The 25,228-nt window shown below is 43.5% G+C and overlaps 2 protein-coding genes across 8 annotated transcripts; both read right to left on the reverse strand.

Moving 5' to 3' along the window:
- Positions 1-1,518: 1,518 nt before the first annotated feature.
- On the reverse strand, positions 1,519-2,720 carry LOC108034670 (uncharacterized). The gene is made up of 3 exons (XM_017109610.3): positions 2,552-2,720; positions 2,071-2,195; positions 1,519-1,757 (listed from the first exon to the last, which is right to left on the reverse strand). The coding sequence occupies exons 1-3, from the start codon at positions 2,634-2,636 to the stop codon at positions 1,629-1,631; spliced, it is 339 nt and encodes a 112-aa protein (XP_016965099.1). The 5' UTR covers positions 2,637-2,720; the 3' UTR covers positions 1,519-1,628.
- Positions 2,721-4,920: 2,200 nt separating this feature from the next.
- LOC108035275 (zinc finger protein 431) lies at positions 4,921-16,030 on the reverse strand. Of its 7 annotated transcripts, none has more exons than XM_044094906.2 (3): positions 15,995-16,030; positions 12,547-13,758; positions 4,921-10,425 (listed from the first exon to the last, which is right to left on the reverse strand). In XM_044094906.2, exons 2-3 carry the CDS (start codon positions 13,310-13,312, stop codon positions 9,059-9,061), a joined length of 2,133 nt encoding a protein of 710 aa, XP_043950841.1. In that variant the 5' UTR covers positions 13,313-13,758; positions 15,995-16,030; the 3' UTR covers positions 4,921-9,058. The 7 variants fall into 7 exon arrangements, with proteins under 7 accessions (XP_043950841.1, XP_016966325.1, XP_050742047.1 ...); XM_017110836.3 differs by having other exon boundaries at positions 15,721-16,009; XM_050886090.1 differs by lacking the exon at positions 15,995-16,030 and adding an exon at positions 15,109-15,680.
- Positions 16,031-25,228: the final 9,198 nt, after the last annotated feature.

The raw sequence follows: 25,228 nt of genomic DNA on the forward strand, positions 1-25,228 counted from the left end.
TTCCATTTGCCGTGGCCCACTCCCATCCTCGGTGTCCCATGTCCCAGGTATGTCCTCCCATTGAACGGCTGGCCTTTAAACTTTAAAGTATTGGCAGTTGGCGAGCAGGGCAGAGCCGTGCAGAGCCGAGCAGCTTGCGAGGAGCTGGTGCTCTCGAATAAAGTCGCAAATCATTGAAGCATATGCAATTATTCATTTTGAGGTTGAATGCGCTCGAACGCACAGAATGATACAAGAACACGGGCCCGGCAGCCCGTCTCTGGGTGTGTGCGAGTGCAAGTGTACAGCATGTATATGAGAACGCAGGAACATTTAAATTCAGGAGCTGTTTCTTAAACGAGGCTGCTCCATAAAATTCGCTTTTACTACGCATAGTTTTCGTCGCTTTTTTGTGGCATTTCTTTGGGTTTGCCGCTTTCCCCCTGGCTTTTTTCTACTCCAAGTATTTTGGCCCTCCTTTTAATGCCCTCTTGATTGCAGCCCGATTTTGTCTGCAGATAAAGCACCCAGAGCGGCCCCTGCCCCCAGGAAGACACTCCATCTTGGTTAATCCATCACTTGCATCCTACAGCTCAATAGTCTGGGACCTTCCAATTTCCTTTGCCCTTTTATAATTAACTTTATGTGTATGTATTTAGTTTTATTGCTCGTTAGACGGCCGGGCCGAGAGACAATGAAACAACAATTTGTGATCGCCCCCAATCAGGCAGGACACCCCCGAAAAAACCCCCAGGACCCCATGCCGAACCGCAACGTGTGTAGGCCATTTTGGAGTTTTACTCGACGGCACAGCCGTTGCCATTATATTAATTACAAACGTTTGCGCCACAGCTTCCTGGCCAGGTCCTGTGTGTCCTGTGGGTCCGAGGTCCCCGCCCCCCAATCCCCGGGCCGTCCTCGTCCGCCACTCCCTAATGGGCACAACAAGTAAATCACACACAAAGCTCTAAGGCGATTTCGGCGACGAGCTGCGAGGACTCGAGGATGCCGAGAGAGGAAGCCGAAACCGAAACCGAAACAGAAAACCCAAAGGGACCGAATAATTTCCATTGAATGTGTGAAACTTGCACAGCTCTTAACGAGCTCGGGTCCGCAGAAACTCAGAAATTCATTTAAACGCGCCAGACAGGACACACAGTTCCTCGCTGGTGACGAACGCCGGAATGGGATCGTTTTAAGCGACTTAACTTGCCTGGTAATTTCACAAATTACACAAATAATTAAGTTACAAAGCGCTTTTAAGTTTCCTTGGGGTCAGAGGGCCCCTTTGAGTTCGCTTTAACGAAACCAATATATTTAATTAAATTGCTCTTGTTTTTATGCTTTTGAAACTATGTAGATAGGACCTATAGAAATGTAATTTTATTTTCTTAGAAGCATGGTAAAAAATGCTATATTAATATTAAAATGAATTTAGTTTAGAACAGTTGCTTATATGCTTTGGGTAATGACGGGTAAAATTTTAGACAAATCTATCCTTTTTGTTCCAAAAACATGACCCTTAAAACAACGGCTTGTTTTCTTTATTTAAATGTTTATTGTCTATTTTAATACTTAGATCATTTGATGGACCTATCTTTAAAGCTAAGAAAGTTTGTGTCAGAAATTTTAAATCTTATTTAATTGCATTATTCCGACTTCGCTTTGATGGTATCAAAGCTGGCTATATCGGAGACCGTTGAGCTGGATGGAGCAGGAGAATCAGACGAGGTCGGTGGGTCAGTGGCTTCTGCCTGGGGAGCTTCGGTGACGAGGTCCTGCGGAAAATAAGCAGTTTAAAGCTGTCAGAAGTCCAAGAATATTTCAAGGGGAGATCCACAAAGTTACAAATTATTAGTGTTATTAAAGGGTTTACTTTTTTATGCTGTAAAAATCATGTTTTATGTAATTTTTCAATGGTGATTTTTTCATTTCACTCTAAAACAGTTTGCTAGAAAAATGCACATTAAATTGTTTTTTAAATAATAAATAATAAATAAATAATAAATAACTTGAACAAATAGCTTTTTGAAGAGTTCCCCAAAATGCCCAACTTTTTGGAAATGCCCCAAAGTGGCTCCCTGGACTCACCTTAGACTGACCCTCCTTGAAGGCCTCGGCCAGTCCTGGATGGACTTCACTCAGGGGCTCATCGCCGTGTCGTATATAGACGGGCACATGACCTTTGCGGGGCTCCAGCTCCTGATAGGGGGCCGCTGGGGAAAATTTAATTACATGCCATTAAATTATGTAGCAGTTGCTGTTGCTGTTGCTGTTGCTGTTTCGGCTTATCAGCTGGCTAATCTCCGCCGCCTTGGCTATGACATACACCCGGAAGCCTTGAATCACGGCAAAGCGTAATTATGACTAACGAGCCGCGAGAGCCAGAGCCAGAGCCAGAGCCCCAAGATCCCCTTGAAGTACGCCCCTGGCTCGCGGCTTGGCGCTCGAAAACCTGTTTTCGGTTCTCATCCCAAAACAATAGCCGCGAATATTTCAAGCAGATGTGCCATTAATATGAGGTATTTAATGCTCGTAAAAATAATTCATATTTTCTGGCCACAGTACTTACCCTCGGTGAGAGCTGCGAGTACCAGGAATACCAGAAGCACACCTAGCAAGATGCTGTTTCCCAGGCTGGCGGATGTCTTGACCATGGCTGTTTTCTTATGGGTTTCCCGCGATTCTACTACGGACTGCGATCGACGCGACTCCAGACTCGAGACTCAGGCTAGATCGGCCAGCAGCCAAGCTTAAATCCGACTCGACTCCAGCAAACTTTTGCCGGGCCAATTACTCATGGGTAGCAGCATCCCAACACGGAGAAAAATCAAGCCATCTCTGTTTTTTACAGCAAATATTATAAAAATCGTTTTATTAATCATTTTTATTTACCTCAAAAAACCAATTATTTAAGTCCTAGAAATATTTTTTAATTGTTTAAAACAATATTTGAAGATTACGTCTTGGGGTTACGATTTTTTATGTATTTTTATAATTATAGGTGAAAGGTTTAAGCTAGGTTTTACCTTTTATTATTTATATTTTTTGATTTTTTAGGTAAATAACTTATACCTACATAAAAAGCGATCCTCCCGAAGCCATGATGATAAATCAACTTAAAATACCCTAGAAATATACTTATTGCTTATCCCAGCAACTTATTTCAATAATATCATGTTTTAAAAAACAGCAACCTTGGCTTAGCCCTTGAAAATTTATTAGATATTTTAAAAAATCCTAAATCCTATCTCTGAAATCAGATTGAAATAACCTAGATGTTTTAAAAAATCTGAAAAAGTTCAAACCACACTTACGTGTGATATCTGATTTTGTTGTTCTCCATTATTGTTCCCAGTAATACCTCCCTGAAATTCGAACCCTTTTCTTGCAGTGCATCGGCAACAGCGGCGGAATGATGATGGCTCCGATGATGGCTGGTAATGAAGCTGTCGGCGAACTTTTCGCGCTGTGGTGGGGCATAAAAAGCTTTGGGTTCTGCGGCAATTGCGGAGTTCGAGGACTGGAGATGGGGGCAGCCAGGGTGTGGGCTCTAACCTAGCGTTTAGTGGCCTGTGGCGTTCCCCCTGCCACTCCAGCACACTTCGTTTCTGTTCCCCAAATTCAAACGTTATTCTTTCGCTTTTTTCAACTTGTTTCAAATTAATTGGGTCGTTAGAGAAGCCATTTGCGCGGAGAGGTTCGTCTTTTTTGCGCCCTGCTGCCAGTTATTTTTGCTCCGCACACTCTCCTTTGAATTGTTTGCCCACTTTCGTTTTTGTTGAGTATTCAAATCGAGAAATTGCTGACATCTGTGGATGAAATGCCGCGGGTGGGTGGCTCTTTGGATGGATGGATGGATGGCTGGATGTACTGCACCGGCGGAAATCGGAATACAAGTACTCGTACTCGCACTCGTATCTGGCTGCGATTACGCCGCTGAATGCAAGTGGGGGACTGGCTGGGGGAGTGGAACGGAAACGGAAGGAGGCCTCTGTTTGCCCGCCTCGATTGTTCCGCGTCCTTGATACAATTCCATTTTGATTTCGGCATTTCACATCCAGGACAAGTACAGGCCCTCGCCCTCGCCCTCGCCCTCGCCATCGCCATCGCCATCGCCCTCAACCCACATTGCGAATCAAATTGTTGGGCAAATATTCAACAGAGTAAATATGTTTATGCCGAATCAAGCAATTTCATTTAAACACACTCCACATGACGAGGCACTTGTCTTGTGTGCCGGCCCCCTCCAGATTCCGATATAATGCTCGAGTGCTGGAGGTACTATATTGTATATTGTAGGTTGTTCAGTACCCAATTGCTGAATGCGGCTTGTTGACTAAGCTCCCCGTGCTGAATTGAATTAAATCAGCGATGCATAGTTTATTAGTTGCCCAGTAATTTGCCCCTAAAACAAAGCAACTCACCCCTCCCCTAACTTTCAGTGTAAAATGTTTGTGGATACCCCGGCTGAAGTGCACTTAAAGTGCGTGCTTTGTATGGTCCATTGAATTAACTTTCATTGAAGTCGAACGATTTCAACGGGTTCTATTAATTAAAGTTTCACAAAGTGAGCAAAAAGCTCAATTAAAACTATATATATGTAATCAAGGGAGCTAAAAAAAATTTATTTCCACGATGGATCACTGAAATTAATCAGAAAGTAGCTAAGTTGTAATATAAATGACTAAAATTACTGGATTTTAATTTTCCATTTAAAAAAATTACATTAAAATAAGTAAATAGGTAGAATTATCTTTTATATGGCTTATTTCATAGACTTTAAAATTAAAGAACTGCCTTATAAGGAAAGAAATAAAACCACAAATATTTTGAATATCCCCCACTTCTGTAAAGATTTTCCCTTTAAAGCTTATATTAAATCCGAAACCATACTTACATCCAAACCATTTCCAAATAATTAGAAAATCTGCCAAAAACTTTGGTTTTCTCTGTCGTTTATTTAATATTTTTATGTATTTTATGTATGTTTATTTCCGAGGCTCTAAAAATAGTTACATGGCTGCACTAGTGTGTGGGTGTAGCTTTATAACTATGATTCTAATTTATATTCCTTCGACTCGTCGTGTCATACTTTTGGATCTTGTTACGGATGTATTGTTTTCTCTTGTTTGTTTCTTTGAGGGGGAGTTTACTCGTGTTGCGTTATTTCTTTTGGTTTGTTGTCTCAGTCCATAATGGACTCTTCTGCGATTCTCCGCGACTCTTCTGCGATTCTTCTGGCTTCGATTCGCTTTCTCCCGCCACTCGCGTGTATATTAATTTAAGAATGGATTAGCTTTCTTTGGGATATAATAGGTTATATGCTCTACATATTTTGCCATAAAGTCGCATGGTTATGCACGTGGGTATGTCTGTAGATGTCGGCTAGTGTCTAATAGAGTGTCTTACAGGGGGTTACGGGGTTATTAGTATAGCTGCGGTTCTTCTAGGTGTTCTTCTCGTTCTGCGCGTGTGTGAGGTGTGTCTTTAAGGTCGATTATTTAACTCCTACGAAAGCTGAAACTAGTTGAACATTCTCTAACTAAAAGTAGAACAAGAACGAATGCTAAGTATCAAAAGGAAAAATCTGATCTGATCTGTGAGAAACCCCCACGGGCAGCGCCTTAAAATCGCTGCCTGCCGATCGGGGGTGGGCGTGGCATTGCATTGCATACGTATTTTACTTATATATCTTTAGCTATATATTCCTGCACGGCCAGGCGATCCCGCCGGCCGGGTGGTCATTGAGTATATGTGTACTGGAATTGATCTTGCGTTACTTGAGGGATTCCTATTCGTCTTGCATTGGAAAAATTGAGATTCGGCTTATGATGTATATGTTTATGGTTCGCTGTAAGCATTTATATAAATTAGTTAAATATGTATACTTATATACGTGGTTGCATATACGCCGGTATGTATGTATATATTTTTAATGAAGTATACAATATATTGCAATTTTAAATGTATATAACTGTTCAAGTCTTTTTGCATCTCTAATATATGAATATATAAATTAATATCTTTACGTTATTCATTCATTCACTTTATAAAATATCTCACCGTCCTTCGCTTGTTCGGTTTCTGCCCTACCGTTTATTGTATAATAATCAAAATTGAATTGGTGTCATTGATCTTGAAATTATCTGTTCGTATCGAGAGGGTGTGAGGTGTTGGTGTCTAGCAGGGGGAGTTCCCGACTTCACTATCTTAGTTTGGAGTATTAAATGATAATTTTAAAAAACTTCTTTTCCAAAAAAGATATGACATCTTTTTACTTTCGCAAAACGTAATTAATTTTTTATAATTCCCAAAATAACGAAAACCCGTAAGATAAACCATAAGATATTATTTGAGATTGCAATATGGTTTCGACTTGTTAAAAACAAATAAAAGACTCGGAGTAAGTGAAATCGGGAGCACAGCTGCAGGTCTGTTTCATAAGTACTTGGGGGCTCTAATTAATTTTGCAGGTGTGCCTGGGGTGTTTCGATTTTCGGATTCAACTTGCCGCGTGTATAAAACAAGGTTTCTGTGTAAAAATATTTTTGCTTCGCCTCTCCTCCATCCATTCGAGTTCTTCTTATTTTTAGCTTTTTGTCATTTTGTTTGTTTGTCGTTTTTTCATTTTTGTGGTGTATAATGTGTATAAATAAATCTTACTCATAAATAAATCAATTAAACGCTCGCCTCAATATATAATCTATTTATATTCGTAATTTTATCATATATATTTTGAATGTAAAATTGCAAATCACATAATTGTTACCACTACTGTTCAATGGAATTTCTTATATACGTTTTTAGCTTTCTTCGGTTTTTTGGTTTTCTTCTGATTTTTGTTTGGTTTGCTTATGTGTATATAGGCATTTAATGCTATTTAAAACGCTATCAATAATCATCAATAAAGCCATGCATAAACACGATTTCGAACTATGGCCCTATAAACAATGCACATAGCACTCTCTGGTCTAAATTCTAATTCTGCACCCAGATTCTAGAACTGCTGCTAGAATTGCGACGTGCGGCGTTACTTTACTTGGTTATCTACATGGCGCGCACGTATGTAGATACGATGTAATAATCTGTTGCTATAAAATTGTGGGCGTGTGTGTGTTGGCGTGTGTGTGGGTGTGGGTGTGGGGGAGGGGGTTTATAATTAATGGTTTCTTGCTCGTTGTATAATTAAGTTCGAATGGTTTTCAATATTTTGTTGTTACTTTGCATTTACTATTATTAATTTCGATATAAAACTGCCTCTTTTAAATATATTTATTTATTTGTAATATATTCATGTGTATATATATGCTTTAAAAAATAACCTCTATCGCATCTGCCACGTTCATCAATTCTTAAATTATGAAATAATTCTAATTGACAATTTAATTAAATTGTTTTCAAGTTTACTCCTTCGGTTTTTTTTTTTGGGGTTTTTCGGTTTTTAGCCGTTTTTCTTATGGTTTCGGAATAAAAACTACGCGTAAAATAAATACATGTTTGTGTATATATCAATACTTCTCGATTTTGGTTTTATAGAATTACAAATTTTGTATTTTTGGTTTTTTTGTTTGTTAAAAACTATGTCACTTAACTTTGGAATTGCTTTTAGTTATCATTTGTTTTACAAGTGCGTCTTCTACGTCTATCATCATCGTTTCATCAACCTATCTGCTTCGTTCTGCCTCTTCTTCGACCTCCCAGAACTCAGGGGATCGGGGATCTCTACCCATGAGTATATCCCTCTGCGGTTGGGGAGGATGTGTTCCTGTCCATAAGAAACCTTTGGCTGGGCCAAAGCTCGAGGGGTCGCGGGTACGGGGGTAGTTTCTTGTATAAAATGCCTTTAAACTTGCCTTTCATATATATATATACTGTATGTACACGAGTCGGGGTCTAATGCTAGTAATAAAATAACTATTTCGTAAGTACTTTGTTGCTTGTGTATGAGAATGTCTTAATTGGGGTCGTCTCGCGGCGCCTCCTCCGCCCTCATATACTTTCCATACTTTGAATGCATTTATTTATGTTAAGTATTGTCCTTGTGATATGTTTCTAAATTGTTTTCTCATTAATTTTAATCATTTCTAAGTAATTGAAGTAGTTTTCTGTTTATCGAGTTAGAGCATAATATGGAAGTAATCTCATCCTAAACTTGGTTAGAGTGTAAAGTTGCCGTTGTCGCAGCGGTTAAAATGGTTCGTCTCGTTCGATTCTATATATCTCCGATTTCCGATTGCTAAACTTGATCATTGAGTACGCTTAAAAGGGGTCTAAGAGCGAGAGAGTTATAGGGAGTTGCGGGAAGTGCTATAAGTTCGCTAATTGATTAGTTTGCTAAGACTTGAACTGAGCTCCGATCGAATCCTTAAGTACTCGGACTACATCTAGGTGAGTGGGTAGTGTTTTACGTGGTATCTTGTATCTGTGACCGGGTGTATATAAACTCTAGAGCCCTAAAACGATGCCTAAAAGTAGATATTTACCAAAAAACATGCAAATTGGTTCTGCTCGCTAGGTATTAATCATTTAGTTCATATGTATACATATAATTTGCCGTTCCCATTTCATCCTACCGTCCTTCCTTCCCCTTCCTCATCTGTATATAATGCTTATTTGATCTGTGTATATATAGAATTTCTACTTATGTTCCATAATATTCGTTGTGTCAGATTTTTACTATAAGTTACGTTTTGGATTTCCTTCTCAAACCTTTTGTTTTTTGTTTTTGTTTTTGTTTTCTTTGTTCCTGCGCCTCTCAATCTTCGTTCAGTAAAAGTTGCAACTTGGAGAGATTTTGGGATAGTTCAGATTATAAGTGAGTAGATATAAGTGTGTGTATATAACTGCTTGAAGAAGATTCTATTGAGTTGAGATCCATCATCATCATCATCGTCAGCACCTGCCATTTAATGAACTACTCCGCTAGTAAGCCGATTTCTAGACTAGACTTTGTTTGTTTTTAATTACCATTTTGTTTTTAGTATTAATTTGATAAGGGTGCTCGAGTATTGCTTATAGGGTTCTGGTATAAAGTATCTTAGTTGCGGGCAGGAGAGTTCCCCAGGGTCGTTCGCCCCTAGGCCACCACAATGTCCTGGCTGTTCTCGTCGCTGTCCAGCTCGGTCTCGCCCAGCTCCAGTTCGTCCTGCTTGCTGCAATCGTCGTCCTCGTCCTCCAATCCCTTGCCCTGATCAATGGCCCCGGTGTCGCGCAGACAGGCCGATTCCAGATGCTTGTTGAGGTACGATTTGAGGGCGAAGGTCTTGTTGCAGCGATGGCACTTGAAGTTCTTGTCCCCCGAATGGGTCTGCATGTGGGCCCGCAGGTTGGAGCGATCGGCGAAGGCCTTGCCGCAGTGGACGCAGGCGTAGGGCTTCTCGCCGGTGTGGGACCGCAGGTGTCCCTGGAGCAGCCAGGGGCGGGAGAAGAGCTTGCCGCAAATGTCGCAGCTGTGCGAGAGCTTGTGCGTGAGCAAGTGCATCGCCAGGGCGGGCATGGAGACGTACGCCTTGCCGCAGGTGTTGCACTTCTTGGCCGACTGCGAGTCCAGGGAGCGATGGGTCTGCTTGTGGCGCGACAGGTTCGAGGAGGTGGCATACTGCTTGCCGCACTCGCAGCACTTGTAGCAGCCCCGCTTCCGCTTGGCGTAGTTCTCCCCATTTCCCGAGGAGCTGTGTGAGCCCGCGCTCGCCGCTGCCCCCAGCTCCGGAGGCTCTGATGGCGGACCTCCGCCGGAGGAGGCATTACTCTGGGCACTCTTGGGCCTGGGCTGCATTGGCTCCGGCTTATCCTGCTTGCTCACTGCCGCCGCCTTGCTCGCCTTGGTTCTGCCGTCCAGCATATTGAGGCACATCTTGAGGGCCGAGGCTCGCTGTTGGTTCTGCTGCTGCGGATTGGGCTTGCCCCATTGCTGCAAACCCGATTCGGAGGAGGAAGACATGTCGATATCCACATCGGAGCTGTGATCCGAGTTGGGGGGCGTCAGCGGCGAGCAGTTGTTGGCTCCCTCGGAGGAGCCACCCATCAGGTCGTAGGAACTGCTGCCTATGAACCGGATGGTCGACTGGGGCGATCGGCTGGAAGCGCTGTTCGATATCTCCTGGATTTCCGGGGAGCGCAGTTGCTCCTGCTCCTGCTTCATGATGGTCACCACGCAGGGCGGGATCAGGGGCGGCAGGCTCTGCGACAGGGAGAGCAGATCGTGGGCCGCTTCCGTTTCCTCGACACTGCGACCCCGGTAGATCGAGGTCGCCGCCACCACCTGTTGCTCCCTCACGCGGTCCCGCTCGCGCTCCCTCTCCCTCTCACGCTCCCTGTCCCGCTCCCTCTTCAAGGTCACCGGCTCCGGCTGGCGTGGGGATCCACTGGCGCTGGCGGGCGGGGCGTAGAAAATCACCTTGCCATCCTCCGCCGGAGCCCTGCCCACTGGACGGCGCAGCGATACTGTTTGTAGGAAGAGCAACACTTGGTTTTAGTACCCGAGAAATACCTCATAACTTATAAGAACTAACAGTCCAGGGGCTGGCAGTCATCCTCGCCTTGGTTAAAAAACCCCTTAAAATTCATCTTTCACAAAAAAGGGCTAAGACCATTAAGCAGAAGAAGAAATTAAACTCTAATCAAAATGATTGTCAAAGGGACTTGTTGATTTTGCAGTCTGACCAGCTACAGGGTTGCCACCCTTGCCCAAGGGTCAACTTCCGCCAGGGCTGCCTAATCAACTGTAAGCTCTGACATTTCGGAACGTCGGAATGGGGTCAAATCCAATTTGAATCAAAGAGGTTCGTTGGCATGTGATTGATTCCAGCTTAATCCAATCAATTTGTTGGGCAGAGATTGAAGATGGTTGTAAAAACGTTTGAGCACACAAGAAGCGTCGCACACGGTGCCAACAAAATAATATAATATAATATAGCACAAAAAATATTTTATGAATTACATGACAAACTAATAAAAATAAGTTTTAAAAATTGTTTAATTTTAATAACTTAAGAAAAACAACCTAATATCAAGATACATATTTCTTTGGAAGAAAAACCGTATAATTTTGATTCGTTTTTTATATGGAACATGCTTTGCACATTACTTTATGTACCGCTACCTTCTTTTTATTTTTAGCTCCCACCTGTAGACCTCAAAACGTGAAACCCGACACCCCGAGCTCCTTTTGTACTGTCTTTATAAAAACTGAGACTTTTTGTGCGCCCTTTTAAGCTCTTCCTAAATAACTACATGTGTGTACTGAGGGTGCGTGTGTCAACTGCAAGTCATTCTCATATTCCACCAAGGCAAAGAGGGAAATCATAAAGGCAGCAGTAACCATAAATGCACATTTTGGCATTTTATGGGACTGAAGCTGAGGCTGACGCAATATATCCCTTCGCCACTGCGGCTGGCTGACCTGTTACGTTCCGAGTTCCTCAATCGATATGACGACCTCTCGGGCCATCTTAGGCACCCGTCGTCACCCACCGCCGCCCATCGCCACCCACTGCCAGTGGCAGTCAATGCCGCTTGTTTGCATTTGCTTCTTCTTCCTCAGCTTTTCCTCAGTTTTCCCTCCGATTTTGCCCGCTTTCCCATGCCTCTTTCCTTCATTCAAGAGCAACAAGCAACGACATCGACAAGAAGGCAAGCGCAAACATGGAAAATGCCAACATACGCTAAAAAGATTAGCTAACGGCGACAATGTCAAACACGAGCGCTCTGAGTGGAGTGTTCAGAGTGGGGAAAGCCGGGGAAAGCAGGGGAGAGCAGGGGCTATGTGGTGGGGTCACCACCACCAGTGGGGGGTCACCAGCGCGGTTGAAGGACGCTGGCCAAGTGGGTGGCCATAAAATGGTTGGAAGTGCCGCTGGCTTTCGATGATGGAGTGGGATCGCAGAGCCTGGCTACTAAAAATAAATACGAGCACACAAATTGTCGCAGCCACCTGTTCACATTGTTGTGACGCAACTTTCAGGGGGGTGCAGCTGCTTGATTCCGGGTGATTGCGGGGGGCCTGAAGTGTGGGGTGGGCGGGTTCCACAAATGGAACAATAGCTACCTACAGAAGGTAACAGCTTTTCAACCCAAGAATGCGCACTTGAAATAAGGGGGATATCAGAAATGGGGTTTTATAATTGGAAAACTTTAAGGTTAAGACCTTATATTTGGTGGAGAATGTTAATGGGCGAGATCTCATATAATATCTTTAAAAACGAAGCTTTAAAAACCCTTTCCTATTTTTAATTGGTTCAAGACAAACCTCTCATAAAATAGATAATGAATAAAAATATATCAGATACAATAATATAAGGAACAAACGCTTTTAATGTTCTAGCTTTTAAGTCGTAGTATTTTTAAACATGATTATTACTATTTAAATTGACTATTTGTTTCTAGTAAGGTACATATATATATCAACCTAAAAAATCTATAATTATATTAATGATGGCTGGAATGATATATAGGTTTCTCTATCTACATCTCAAATAATGTCAGTTTAAGCTCATTAATTTCTCAGAATTGCTTTTGCATTGACTGCTAAGTTTATGGAATTAAAGTTATAAAAGTGGGACATACCTGAGGTGGAAATTGGAACTGCCACAGTTGCGGGGGAGTTGCCCGTTCGTCGCTGCTTCTCCTGCTTGGAGGAGTTCATCTGGACCAGGGACTGGGCGGCGGACCATTCCAGGTGTTCGCAGAGCTGATCCTCCTGCTCCTCGCCCTCGTCATCCTCCAGTTCGATGATCTCCCGCTTGAGGACCGATCGCGAGCTTCTTTTAGCCACCGACTTGAGTGCTGATTTCCCGGCATTTCCCAGGCCATTGCCATTGGCATTCCTTAGCACCGAGCTGGCAGTCAGCGGGGACTTATCCTCCAGCCTCAGTTTTCCAGAGGTCCTGGGCTTCGGGCGTCGCCAGCTCTGCAGGTCAGCTGCTGATCCTGATCCTGCTCCCGATGCCGATACCGATACCGATCCCATTCCGGAGCCCAGGCTGGAGCCCGATCCGGCGGCCACATATTTCTTGCTGGCACTCGCATAGGCAATCGTTTGGATCTTGTTGCGATTGGGCAGTATAAAGTCCACGGACATTTTGCCTGCAAAACGGGTCACCGTATCCGTATCCTTCTTCCGCCTTTCCTTGCCAGTTTGGAGCTTCGGCGATCGAAATTCCGGGGATTCCCCTCCACTTGTTCGCCCTGCCCCGCCGCTCTGTTTATTTTGGTCTAGGTTTCTTTGGGTTCTGGAGTTGAAGTGGTTTCTTGGGTTTGGTGTCTGCGTGTATCTTATGCTTAGATTTGTTTTGTATTTACTATGTAGATGTAGCACAACCTTCTTTGTCATCTGCAGTTAAAATGCTTTTGCTTGTATAGCTATAGCCGTAGCTTGTGACCCGCCCCCGACCTCGACTACTTCGACTTCAACTCTGACATTGACACGAGTTGCCTTGAGTGAATTGCTGCGGTTGCTCCTTCAGCTTTGATTCCTTGTCCCCGGAGTGGCGGATGTTGCAATGTTGTGCTTCTTGGCTCGCCGGCTGGCTGGCATCCTCCTGCCCTGCCACTGCCACTGCCCACTTGCCCTCCTGTCTCCGAGATCCTGCCCCACCTGCGATCCTACCACATCCGCTTGGCAGCTTATTCAACTCGTGTAACCGGGTATTCCTTCCTGGCTATCTCCGCAATCCAAGGTATCTGGCGTTGTTCGTTGTTGCGTTGCTGGTTGATAGTTGCTAGTTGCTGGTGGTTGTTGCAATGTTGCTGCCGTTGCCGTTGCTGCCTCCTTGTTTGCTGCAAGTAATGGAAGCGCTGGTAAATTAAATTGCACTTATTTACCGGTGAGACAGTGCACAAAGACCCTGTCACATTTACATGCAGGTAATAGCTGTTTCCCTCTCAAAGGACCCAGAGGAAGGTGAGTCTGTGCAACATGTAGCTTATTAAAATGGTGGGTATAACTTAAGTAGAGGAAGAATACCTTTCTGCTTAGTTTTTAAATGCTTAAAAAATACAAACATATTGAAATTATTTTTAAAGAAATTGTAAAATCTAAAAGAAAAGGTGATCTGTTCAATCAAAATATTAAACTAAGATTTTAAGTAAACTCAAAGTGGAGGTTGGTTTTATTTGTTTTATATTTGGTTGTTCAGGAAGGGAAATGAATACAATTGTTGGACAATATTTATATAAGATTTCACGAAGTTATTTAACGTATGGTAATAAAAAAATTATTTAAAATATAAGTTAATTTTAATCACCAAGCGATGTGTGTTCTTCTTCAACGTATGGTAATAAAAAACTATTTAATTTTAAAATATTAGTTATGTGCAATCATTCTGTGATGCGTGTTCGTTAATTTTCAACAGACTGGAAGTTCTGGGTTCTTGAACCCATAAAAAGCCAGAAACCCTCAGGAGGAACTCCCTAAGCCATTTCTGATAGCCCATTATACACCCTTTGCCGTAGTGCCACCCCATAAATCGCAGGTAAATACTCTATGGCAACCATTAACTGCACACTCCGCCACTTTCCCAAACGCCTTGCACTCGAAAAGGTGGAAAAGAAAAATAAGCAAGCAACAAAATTGCATAATTTAAACGGCGATTAAAGTGCGAAAATTGTAAACAAGTTCCTGCAGTGGCTGGCAGTCATAATATTTACATTATAAATGCAGAAACCGCCGTGCAATCAGCGTCAACGCAACAGAAGGGAGCCGGACCACCCATCGCGGGGGGTGGCATGGTGGGTGGTGGGATTTCCGGGGGGTTGGGCAAAATTTGCAACACTTGATTACACTTAATTGATAAATTGTTATACTTTTTGCACTAAATTGCACGGTTTATACACGGACAGGCAGTTCATTTTCCGCACTGCGTGGAACGGAGAGAGAAAACGAGAAAATCGGTGGTGGCAACGGGGGTGGTCGCGGGGGGAGAGGCGTGTGGGGGGCTGGGCGGAAAAGCTTCCATTGGAAGGTGGCGCACACGCACGCACACCGAAACTATCTATCCCTATCCCACGTTTAAAAATGGCGCATACACTCGCTGCCATTGTTTAGGAAATGCACTAACCGAGATTCTGCGATTTCGATGGTCATAAGGGGTGATATTTACCACCCATATAGATCTGTATTTCCTTTACTTTCTATCACATGTTGAATATTGGTTAGATAATGGCCTGTGGCTTTTGGAAAACCCTGTAAATTTTCCTCTTTTTCCGTTCGCTGCTTCAGCAACAACAACTTGTTCACTCTGCACTTGTCGAATGTTTTGTGAATTGAAATCGACGGAGAGAGTTTCTCGTTCTTGCGAGAGAAACGGAGGGAGAGCGAGAGCATTCGGCGCACTCGCTGAAGCTTACCAACTAGTTGAAAGAAGTCCGCTGTGGCGAGTACATGCAACAAATAGTCAACTGTTGGTTGCCTTAGCCTACCTCACTGTACCACCCCCTCACTCGCTTTCGCTCCCACCCACCGCTCTCCGCCTCTCTCGATGCCTCTCTTTCCGCTCTCCGGATCCTGCTGCACATAAACAATGCGAGATTTTTATTGCATACTTTGCAGCTGCAGCGACTTATACACACACATGCAAGGCGCACACCTCGTATACACCACTTTGTCACATGCAACACCAAATCAAATCATGCATAATTAAGCAAGCAAATTGATAATTTAACCTTTTGGCTAAAACTAAACTACGGCGGGCTTAGATCTACGGCGGTTATGGGATATGGCATAGTAGGAAACGCTCGTACTCGCTCTGATTTGTGGCTTGTTTTTTTCGTTTTCACACACACACACACACACTCCTTTTCTTTTTATAGTTATAGATTTTCCTTTTGTTTTTATTGGATGTTGGTTGGTTGCACTTGGTCACGTAATATTTGCTTGTTTTTTTCTTGGTTCCTGGCCTGGACTTGTGTGTTTTTATATATTTTACAGTTTATATTATTGTTGTGGTGCGGTGTGTGCTGGCTATTAAACTATGGACTTGTTTGGCCTGCCGCTGTGCGTCAGTTTTTGACGTACCACTCCCTTCTACTGTGCGCTTGGCATTCGCAGCTTTTCGCTGGCGCTGCCGCTCAGTTGGCCACAGCATACCCTCTGTGTGGCACGGTTATGGATGTGTGTGTGATTTACAGCGAGTGTGCGTGATTTCGGGTCAACACCAACGCACACCACTAGGGGGTGGTGGTGTTTTTTGGAAGGCAAGGGGTTGCTTTCCGGGTTTCGGGGTGCTTCGAGGGCCTAGGGCTAGCTAGGTCTCCTAATAATTGCCCTTTTAGATCCTAAGTTCTTTGATATATTTCGCTGATTTATTGGCCAGCCTTTTAGGGCAAAACTTAAAGCCAAGACACAACAAGTAGGTAGCCACACCACCCCCTGGCCGCCCAACGAACCCCCGACAACATGCAACAACCCCAAGAGAGAATTCGCCGAGAGTGTGCGCAGACTCTCTGCGTTTTTGGTTGTTTCTCCCGAAGCACTACCAGCGAGTCACAAATACCATGACAAAGGCCGTGTCCTGGCAGGAACTCGTGCCACACACACTTGTGGATTGCCGAAATTATGCAACAGAACCGCTTTTGGAAATGGGAAGGGGGTGGCCTCTCCACAGGGGGCCGCAAAACCGGGAAGAAGTCCAAGAGTATCAGAGTATTTTCCCAAAAAACCCGAAAAGCCGGGGGTGTGTTTTGATGTCTGCCACTTGGCTGCCGAAAAAAAAGACGACGAGGAGAAAGCCAAAGCTGGAAGTTGGAAATTTCAAGGGGTTCCAAGCTTAGAAATAAATTATGAGCTGCTCCAGCTGTAAGCGTTTAATTTGGTATTGTTTTCATTCCTCGGTTGGCCTTTTTTGGCTTTCGGTTTGGGCTTTTTTCCCCATTTTTCCGTTAGCTAGACCAAATATTTAGCATAGTTGACAACTGAAACTTGCTCCTTGCCTTGCGACCGTTGTCCTTTTTAACGTTCTGAGGTTTTCGGTTTATTTCGTTACGTTTCGTTTGGTTTGGTTTCATTTGGTTTGGTTTGTTTGCACAGGCCGAGATGCGAGACCGAATCGAAAGGGGGCCAAAGGACACAAAATACAGCAAACACACAGAACGGCCGCAAGGACTCCATGGGCCGTGGCCCATTATTGCCCCCCGTCGGAGCCACCGCCCCCAGATCCCAGCCCCCTTCCATTTATTCCGGCCAACCCCCCAACCCGAATCCAATAGAGTCCCTTGTGGTTTTTGTATTTTTTTGCGTTTTGTGACATTGGTGGTGTTGCTACTGCTGCTGCGTTGACATCAGCGCTTCCGCTGCGGGCTTCCTTATTATTCCTGTCACTAAGCCGCCCTTTAAATTCGCAATGAATGCCAAACAGCGAAACAGTTAAATGTTTTTTTTCGGTTCCCGCTGTTGTTCGAGCCACGGAAGTGCAACACCAACCGACCAGGCCAGCCAACAGACCAACCCAGGGCGAACCGGAACAGGATGCACGGGGAGAAAAGTCTCCTATATCATTTTGTATGTGGAATACTGTTTTCTGATTATATTGGACAACTGGAATATTCCAAGTCTAGCCATATATTTAGGTTTTGAAGAGGTTAAAAGGTTGGTGTCAAAAAATAGGCAAGGAAATATATAACTTGGTAAAATACCTATAGAGCATAAATACTTGGGACTTGTGCATTTCGAATATATTTTGTCCTTCTTATAAAGACCTCTGAAAATCAGTAAAATCAATAAGCAGAGCTTGTAAAGGAGGTACCTAAAAGTATGCTACAAAATAAATACATGAGACTTTTTTTTTTTTTTTTTTTTTTTTTTTTTTTTTTTTTTTAATTAACATCTTTATTTAATATAATCCAGGAACAGATCTAATTAAAGCCTTTAACCTAAATGTTTTCTTAAGTAAATAATCTCTTAATTATAAATTATAATTAGTTTTCAACTTGGTATATAGGAGTAGATCAAATTACGACTAGTTTCAAGTAAATATAATATATTCATATTAGTCTCTTAGGAGCAGCCCAAAATGTCTTCTTTTGAGCCTGCGAATTGGGATAGCCCCCTGTAATCTCCGGGCTAGACGATTACGGTGGGCAGTTAGACGGTCGTTGTACCTGCTTGAGAAGAACGATATTTGGTCTTCAACAAGACTCAGGTTTAGGTCATTGTGAAGCGTTTGGCCGCTAACGAACCACTCACAGCCAGTGATTTGTCTTAATGTTTTGTTCTGGACGGTTTGGAAACGTTTTCGGTGGGACGCAGCCGCCACTCCCCAAATTTGGATTCCATATCTCCAAGTTGGTGCGATGATTTGTTGATAAATGTGCCGCTTGCATCTTAGAGATAGTTTGCTTTTCTTGTTTAGCATCCAGAATAATTGGTTCCGCTTTAGGTTGCACATTTTGACGACTCTGGCAATATGTTCTCGGAAGGTTAGGCGTTTGTCCAGTGTGAGGCCTAGGTATTTCGCCTTAGTCGCTTGCTCTATGTCCACATTATTAATGTGGACCACCGGAGTTGTTTTTCGGCGTAACGTAAAGCAAACGTTTACGCATTTGCTTTCGTTGATTTTGATATTGTTCGCCGTGGCCCATTTCTCGAATTCGTTGAGGTAGGTTTGCAGCGTTTGTGAAGACTCGGTCTCACTGTTCGAGGAGCTGAGAAAGCAGACGTCGTCAGCGAAGCTGGCCAGCAGCATTTTGCTGTTGTCGTAGGTCATTTCTTCATAGCTTGGCTTGGGGATGTCTGCTGTAAAGATGGAGTACAGTAGCGGTCCTAAGACGCTTCCTTGGGGAACGCCAGCTGCAATGGCAACATTTGCAGAGATTGCGTCTCTGGACTGGACGCAAAAATCTCTGTTTGTGAGAAACGATCTGATGAGCTCAAACAGGTTGGCTGGCAGCGCTGTTTTGACTTTGGCTAGTAGTCCCGGGATCCAAACTCTATCAAATGCCTGTTGTATGTCAAGAAAGATGCCGTTGCAGTATTCTTTATTGTCGTAGGCCTTCAGGATGTGATTGACTACACGGTGCAATTGCTCAATCGTACTGTGGCCGGCTCTGAATCCGAATTGGTGCATTGGGATAGTATCATTGTCTTCTAGGTGTATTATAAGTCGGGAAGCTATCAGCCTTTCCATTACCTTCGATAAAGAGGGCAGGAGGCTGATAGGCCGGTAGGAGCATGGATCCTGTTCCGGTTTCCCTGGCTTTAGAATCATACTGATTCTAGCACTCTTCCATTTTTTGGGAAAGTATTGCACTCTAAGTATCGCATTGAATATCAATGTGATAAGTAATAGTGCTCTCTTGGGAAGGATTTTAAGTACTGCGTTGCTTATTAGGTCATGACCTGGCGCCTTTCGACTTTTGAGGGTACGTATCATGTTTGAGACTTCTTCCAGACGGATATGTCTTATTGGAGGTGACATCTGGAAAGGGCGCTGTAGTATTTCGTTTATTCTGTTGATATCCTCCTCGGATGCGAAATTAAACGCAGTGAATCTGTCGCCAAGGTGTTCCGCAAATGTTTGTACTTGCTCTTCTAAGGAGCGACACCAGTTACCATTGCTGTTCTTCAGAGGCGTAACTTTCTGTGGCATTCTTTTTACTTTTTTGGTAAAGGACCACATATTAAAAATGGAATCATTAGAATAGTCCATATTGGTCAGCATATGTTCGAATTGCGCATTTTTCAATTCAGCCATGGCAACGTGAAGCTCTCTGGCGCATCTATGCCATTGAGCTTTATCCTCAGGACTGTGCGTTCGAATATAACGTCTTCTCAGTGCTCTCTTACGGACTAGAATCTCTGCAATGTTTGGGTCAATTCTATTCGAGTGGCGTATGAGGGCTCTGCCATGATTGTTTGCAGTGTACACGTTTGCACTCCTCGCCGCATTTGTCACGTTGGTAGTGAAGAGGTCTACAGCGTCGTCAATCTCAGCAGCAGAGTTGAGCTCAATGTTAAGGCGTATCGATCTACATAGTTCTTCCTTGAAAACAGCTACATTTGTGTGTTTGCTAAGAAGTTGTCTACGTTGAGTGCATTGTATGGCTTCTGTTTTTAATGTAGTGATGAGAGATAGGTGGTCCGATTCAAGGTCCCAGCTGTCTCTGATGCTTAGCTTGTCGTGTGGAATGTTGCGATAAATTGCAAAGTCTAAACAGGATGGTCTTCGATTTACTGCGCTTGGATAGTATGTTGGTGCTCCAGTCGCCAGGATGTTGGCGTTAATTGAGATGGCGCTTGCGGCAAGTAAGTTACCTCGGTGACAGGTGATCGCAGAACCCCACCATGGATGTTTGGCGTTCCAGTCTCCGCTGATAAATGATCTTGGGAAGTTGAAGTTAGCGAATATGTCATCAAATTCTGATTGAGTCCAGCTGAAGTTCGGAGGGCAATAGATTGATCCGATGAATATTTGTCCTATACATGTTTGGATTCTGGCACCCACGATTTGGACTTTAGCATGGACGATTGGCTCGATGGGAAAGTGATTGATCTTTTTGTTAACCAGGATTGCAGCTCCACCCCTGTGGCTGCCGTCAGGTAGATTTGAAGTGTAGACTTCATATCCAAATATTTGAAGGTTGGATGTCTTCGTTTCAGTGAGAAGGAGAATGTCAATATTCTCTCTCTCCGCAAGGTGGCCGATTTCCGTCATTTTGCCGGCAGCACCTCGCGTGTTCCAGGTGAGAATTTTTATTTGGGACATTGTGTAAGTTGCGCGTTAATTGCAACCAGCATCTTCAGCATCTGGGCTTGCATGGCGTATAGACCCTCGATAGCTTTTGAGAGCGATGCAACTGCCATTTCTAGTTTAGATTCTTGTGCATTTTGCTGTTGTGACACATCTGGGAAAAAGTGCGCATGATTTTTTGCACCGTAGTGATGTTGCTGTTGAATGGCGTCCTGTAGCCTATTTGTTAGGTTTCCTGGTCGTTTGTTTTGTTTTTCCGTGATTGGATTTGCATTTCTGGCTATTTGAGCATAAGAAACTCCATTTTCATAATGTTTGGGTGTAGAGTTATTGTTTATGCTCACTTTTGGGGTTTTCTGTACATTTTCGTTCATTTTGAGCAATTTTTGATAGGATTTGCAGCCACGGAAGTTAGCTGGGTGATTTTCACCACAGTGAGTGCAAGTTGCTGGTGCTTCTTTGCTTCTGGGACAATCTGATGATTTATGGTAGTCACCGCAAGAGACACAGATAAAAGGTCTGTAGCAATATCTTGCAGTATGACCAAACGATTGGCATCTCCGACATTGCACTATGTCTTGTGCTTTTCTGGCTACTTCAAAACGGACGCGTTGGCGACATAGAGATCGTAGTTGGAGTATATCTTTGTTATTTAGATTCTTTTCTACATTAATGAAGAAGAGGTTCATCTGTTCACCGCTCTTGTTGCTTTTTGGGTTATATATTGATAGAACTTTATGCCCCTGTCTGAGTAATTCCTCTTTGATTTTATGATGGAGCTGTGAATGGTGTAATCCTCGCACAACAACTCTGAATGGTTTCTCGTCTTTCAATTGATAGCAATGGAATTCAATTTTCAGGGAACTTAGTTGTCGTACTACAGCCCTGTAGGTGTTTGCGTCTTTGGTGTAGATTCTGTGAGTGGAGCCCACAGAGGATTTGATTTCAACATTTTCAAGATTTGTAACTTCCTCGATAGCGATAAGAAGTTCGTTCACGTTTGTCACGTCCATAAGAACGATTGGTGGTGGTTTTGGACTACCAGTAGAAGCAGATTTTACCGTAGATGAATCAGTTTTACTTTGTACGTTTGCGTTCTTGTTATGTGCATTGCTGTCTTTAGCCTTAGAAGCGGTGTGAGAACGGTAAGCCGCTGCTGCAGCGCTAGTCGATGGTTCGTCCACACTATTGCAGTCCATCTCATCGTCATCAACTGATAGTGTTTCGAACCTGTTTGCTGACACAGGGTCACTGGGTTCTAAATTTCTAATATCGGCACGTTTTCGTTGACTTATTGGTGAGTTCGATGACCCCTTCCTCTTCTGGCTCTGGATTTTTTGCCATCTGGGTGAATCAGATTCATTGAGGCCCGGTAGAGGGGGGAAGTCTATAGAAGTGCTTAATGCTTTAGGAGGCATAGGCGTTGAGCACATGCCACTGCATATGCTGGGTGATGATGTAGTGTAGGTATATATTGGACTGTGAGTTATTGTCAGAGTACTGGTGATACAGGCTGCATTACTGCTTGATACTGCTATACCATATGAGTTAAGCTTGCCGCTAGTGGCCAGATTTTCTGCCAGGGTTAACTCTCCTGGAATCACCTCGTCCATGACGGCTTTTCTCAGAGCTTCGCCCAGAAGCATTGTTTCTCTGGTATTTGCCATTTCTCTCGATTTTATGCAAAGTCGAATGTAAGTCAATCACTGCTTTTATTGCCCCTCTTGTACGGCTGCGCGCAGTGTGAGGGGAACAGCGATGCCCTAGCGGGCACAAATGCAGTCTTGTCGCACTACACTTATGTTGTTGTTGTTGTCCCACTGCCGACACTGCGCTAGACAGCGTCCGAATTTTTATTATCTGTGCTATTATAACGCGTAAGCACGCACTTTGTTCTTTTTCTTTTTTTTTTTTTTTTTTTTTTTCCCACGACACAACTTGTCAAAGAGTTGATGGCCTACTCACTTTTGTATTTCAAAAATATAACATAGCATATCTTTAGACACATTTTAAAGTGATTTTAAAAGTCGTTTAAATTAGATAGCTGATCAGTTCTAAAATCTCGACTTATTTTAATCGATTGCTTAGTAAGAAGGTTTGATATTTATCAATTTAACTGACCTGTAATTATAGTAATAACTACTAGTCTTTCTCTTAAAATGTCACCATATACTTTTTGAAGGCATAACAAGATCAATTTATAATTGAAATATAAAAAACCCAACATTTACCTGTAAAGTATTGTTTAGTAAGCAACTTAAAAATTGTTTATAGTGTCTGAATGGGTTTCGCAATCGGGGCCTGGTTTGGGTCCTGGCAATGCTACAGGGACCGGGAAAAGCACTGGACTGGGAAGGGAAACAACCGCAAGGTTACGCCGGCCAAAGGGGTTGCTGTTGCTGTTGCTCTGCCATTGATGATGTCCTGATGTCGTGATGTCCCGGGTGTCCTGCCGCGTCGTCGGCTGCCTTCGCGGTTACATTGACCCTTTTTCCACGGCCTCCTTTTGTTGCCGCTTGATAGGCTTTCTTGCCGTCAACGCTAATGGAGCTTAAAAAGTTGTCAAAGCGGCGCGGGTTTTATATTTTAATTTCAAAGTGCCAAAATAGAAAATGAAATGGAGCAAAAAGATGGGCCAGTCGTCAAAAGGGCTCTGCAACAAGGCATCAAATCAGACGGCCTGTGCTGTCAGCGCAAATCAGACGCGAAAAAAGTTGGCAGTTGGGGGAAGACATGTACATATAGATGTATCTATATAAATAGTGGACTGTAGTCTGGGCATTTGTGGGGGGCATGAGGAGCGGCGAGGAGCAACTCCTGTTGCCCATTTATTGCCATATGCTGACAGTGTTGCTCGCGGGTGGCGATGGGGGCCAATTTGAGCTGTCATAAAAATGTACAACAACCGGCTACAAAGCAAACAATGCGACGAGTGCCAACAGCAACGGCAACAGCAACACGAACAACAGCAGCAACATCTACAACAGCAGCAACATCCACGGCAGCAACAGCAATGGCCGCATTCAGCAATTGTGCAAACAAATTGCTGTTGCACTTTACTTTTATTTTACGAGTGCGAATGCCAGAGCTTACTATTCTTTTTGCTCTCCTCCTTCTTTTTTTTTGTGCCTCAGTTGACGGACCAAGGGAGTCCTGAAGTCCTAGGGTCCTGGGTATCCTGCTGCCCCAAGCCACCCATACCCATGCCCGGCCACATCCGCATCCACCCCAACCAATTTGCATTTTACTATCGCTGCAGGTTTTTATAGTTGTTGCTTTTGCATTTGCTCTTACTTTTTGATGCCTCACTCGGGTTCGGGACGGGATCCTTGTTCTGGTCCTGGTTTTATTTGCGGCCCGCAATTTCCACTCCTCCCGATCCACTGGCCTTATCCGGGGAGCTCATCCCCCCGCTTTTTGCGGAATTCTCCGGTCATAAAGTTTACTTAACATGCCGCTGACGCTTTAGTATTTTTTCTCCTGTTAGATTTCGGATTGCACAAGTCAAGCTGGCCAAGCTGGCCAAGCTCCTTTGCCAGATGGACGGCAAATACAGGCGCAAACAAGGACGACGGACGAAGGACTCGCCTACACAGACAGAGACACAGAACAGAAGCAGAGAGCAGCCCAGTTGAAGATGAAGGAAAATCTCCAGCACTGGCCGGCATTTCTAATGTGGCCTGTTATGGCTCGCCATCAATTATATCAATTTCTGGGCGAGAACTTCAAGTAAACAAAACCACTTCAATGGCGGCTACTCAACTTGATTAGTTTGATCAAGAGGTGAGCCCACTTTCGGTCAGATTTATTGCCCAAGAACACGTTGAAATATTTGTGAAATGCATTTATTGTCGGCGCAATGCAGTTTGTAAGTGTCTTCGGGCAACTGCAAATCCACTAAGAATTTATTTATGTTAAAAGTGGTTCTCTGAGGTAGAAAATTCGGTTAGGATAAGGAAAGCAATGGTCAGTAAATGAGAAAGTACTTATCGAACATCCTTTAAGGTTGTAGCGTAAATGAAAACTGAAGAACTTATCTTTAACCATGCTTAACAGCCATTAAATTCATATTCATATCAGTTATATTTAATTAAATGGTCCATGTAATAACCATATTGTTATTTCTAGCTTCCATTTAAAATCCCAACACATCGTAAGCCCCACTTGCAAAGTTATTTCTGATATCTTCATCGGAATCTCTATCACTCTTTTTCCCCGCTAAATCCGAAAACCGAGTCAAAACGCGCTCGCACAACACTCCTCCTAATCCATATTCCATCAAATTCCCTTTTAATACAGCAAACTCGAGTAAAATATAAACAATTTACAGCCACTTGCTAAGGTGAAATTTATTCAGAGTCCCATTCAATCGCGATGCCACTAAGCTCACACACTGCTTCTCCCTTCTTATTTTATTTTTCCCTGGAATGGGGATGTGGATGGGTATGGGTTTTCCTCTTTTCCGAGCGATTTACGAGTCTGGCCTGGGTTCTACGGTGTCCCCACCCCGGGGCGTCCCCTGCACTTTACAACATTTGTATTTATTTGGCGTCATGAGTTTAAGA

This window comes from Drosophila biarmipes, chromosome 3L, assembly GCF_025231255.1.
Source record: "Drosophila biarmipes strain raj3 chromosome 3L, RU_DBia_V1.1, whole genome shotgun sequence".
Lineage (NCBI taxonomy): Eukaryota > Metazoa > Arthropoda > Insecta > Diptera > Drosophilidae > Drosophila > Drosophila biarmipes.

Coding starts and splice junctions, on each gene's coding strand:
- LOC108034670 (XM_017109610.3), bottom strand. CDS start 2,636: ATGGTCAAGACATCCGCCAGCCTGGGAAACAGCATCTTGCTAGGTGTG. Junction 2,196..2,551: donor ACTCGCAGCTCTCACCGAGG/GTAAGTACTGTG, acceptor AATTTTCCCCAG/CGGCCCCCTATCAGGAGCTG. Junction 1,758..2,070: donor TCAAGGAGGGTCAGTCTAAG/GTGAGTCCAGGG, acceptor TATTTTCCGCAG/GACCTCGTCACCGAAGCTCC.
- LOC108035275 (XM_044094906.2), bottom strand. CDS start 13,312: ATGACAAAGAAGGTTGTGCTACATCTACATAGTAAATACAAAACAAAT. Junction 10,426..12,546: donor AGTTCCAATTTCCACCTCAG/GTATGTCCCACT, acceptor TCCTACAAACAG/TATCGCTGCGCCGTCCAGTG.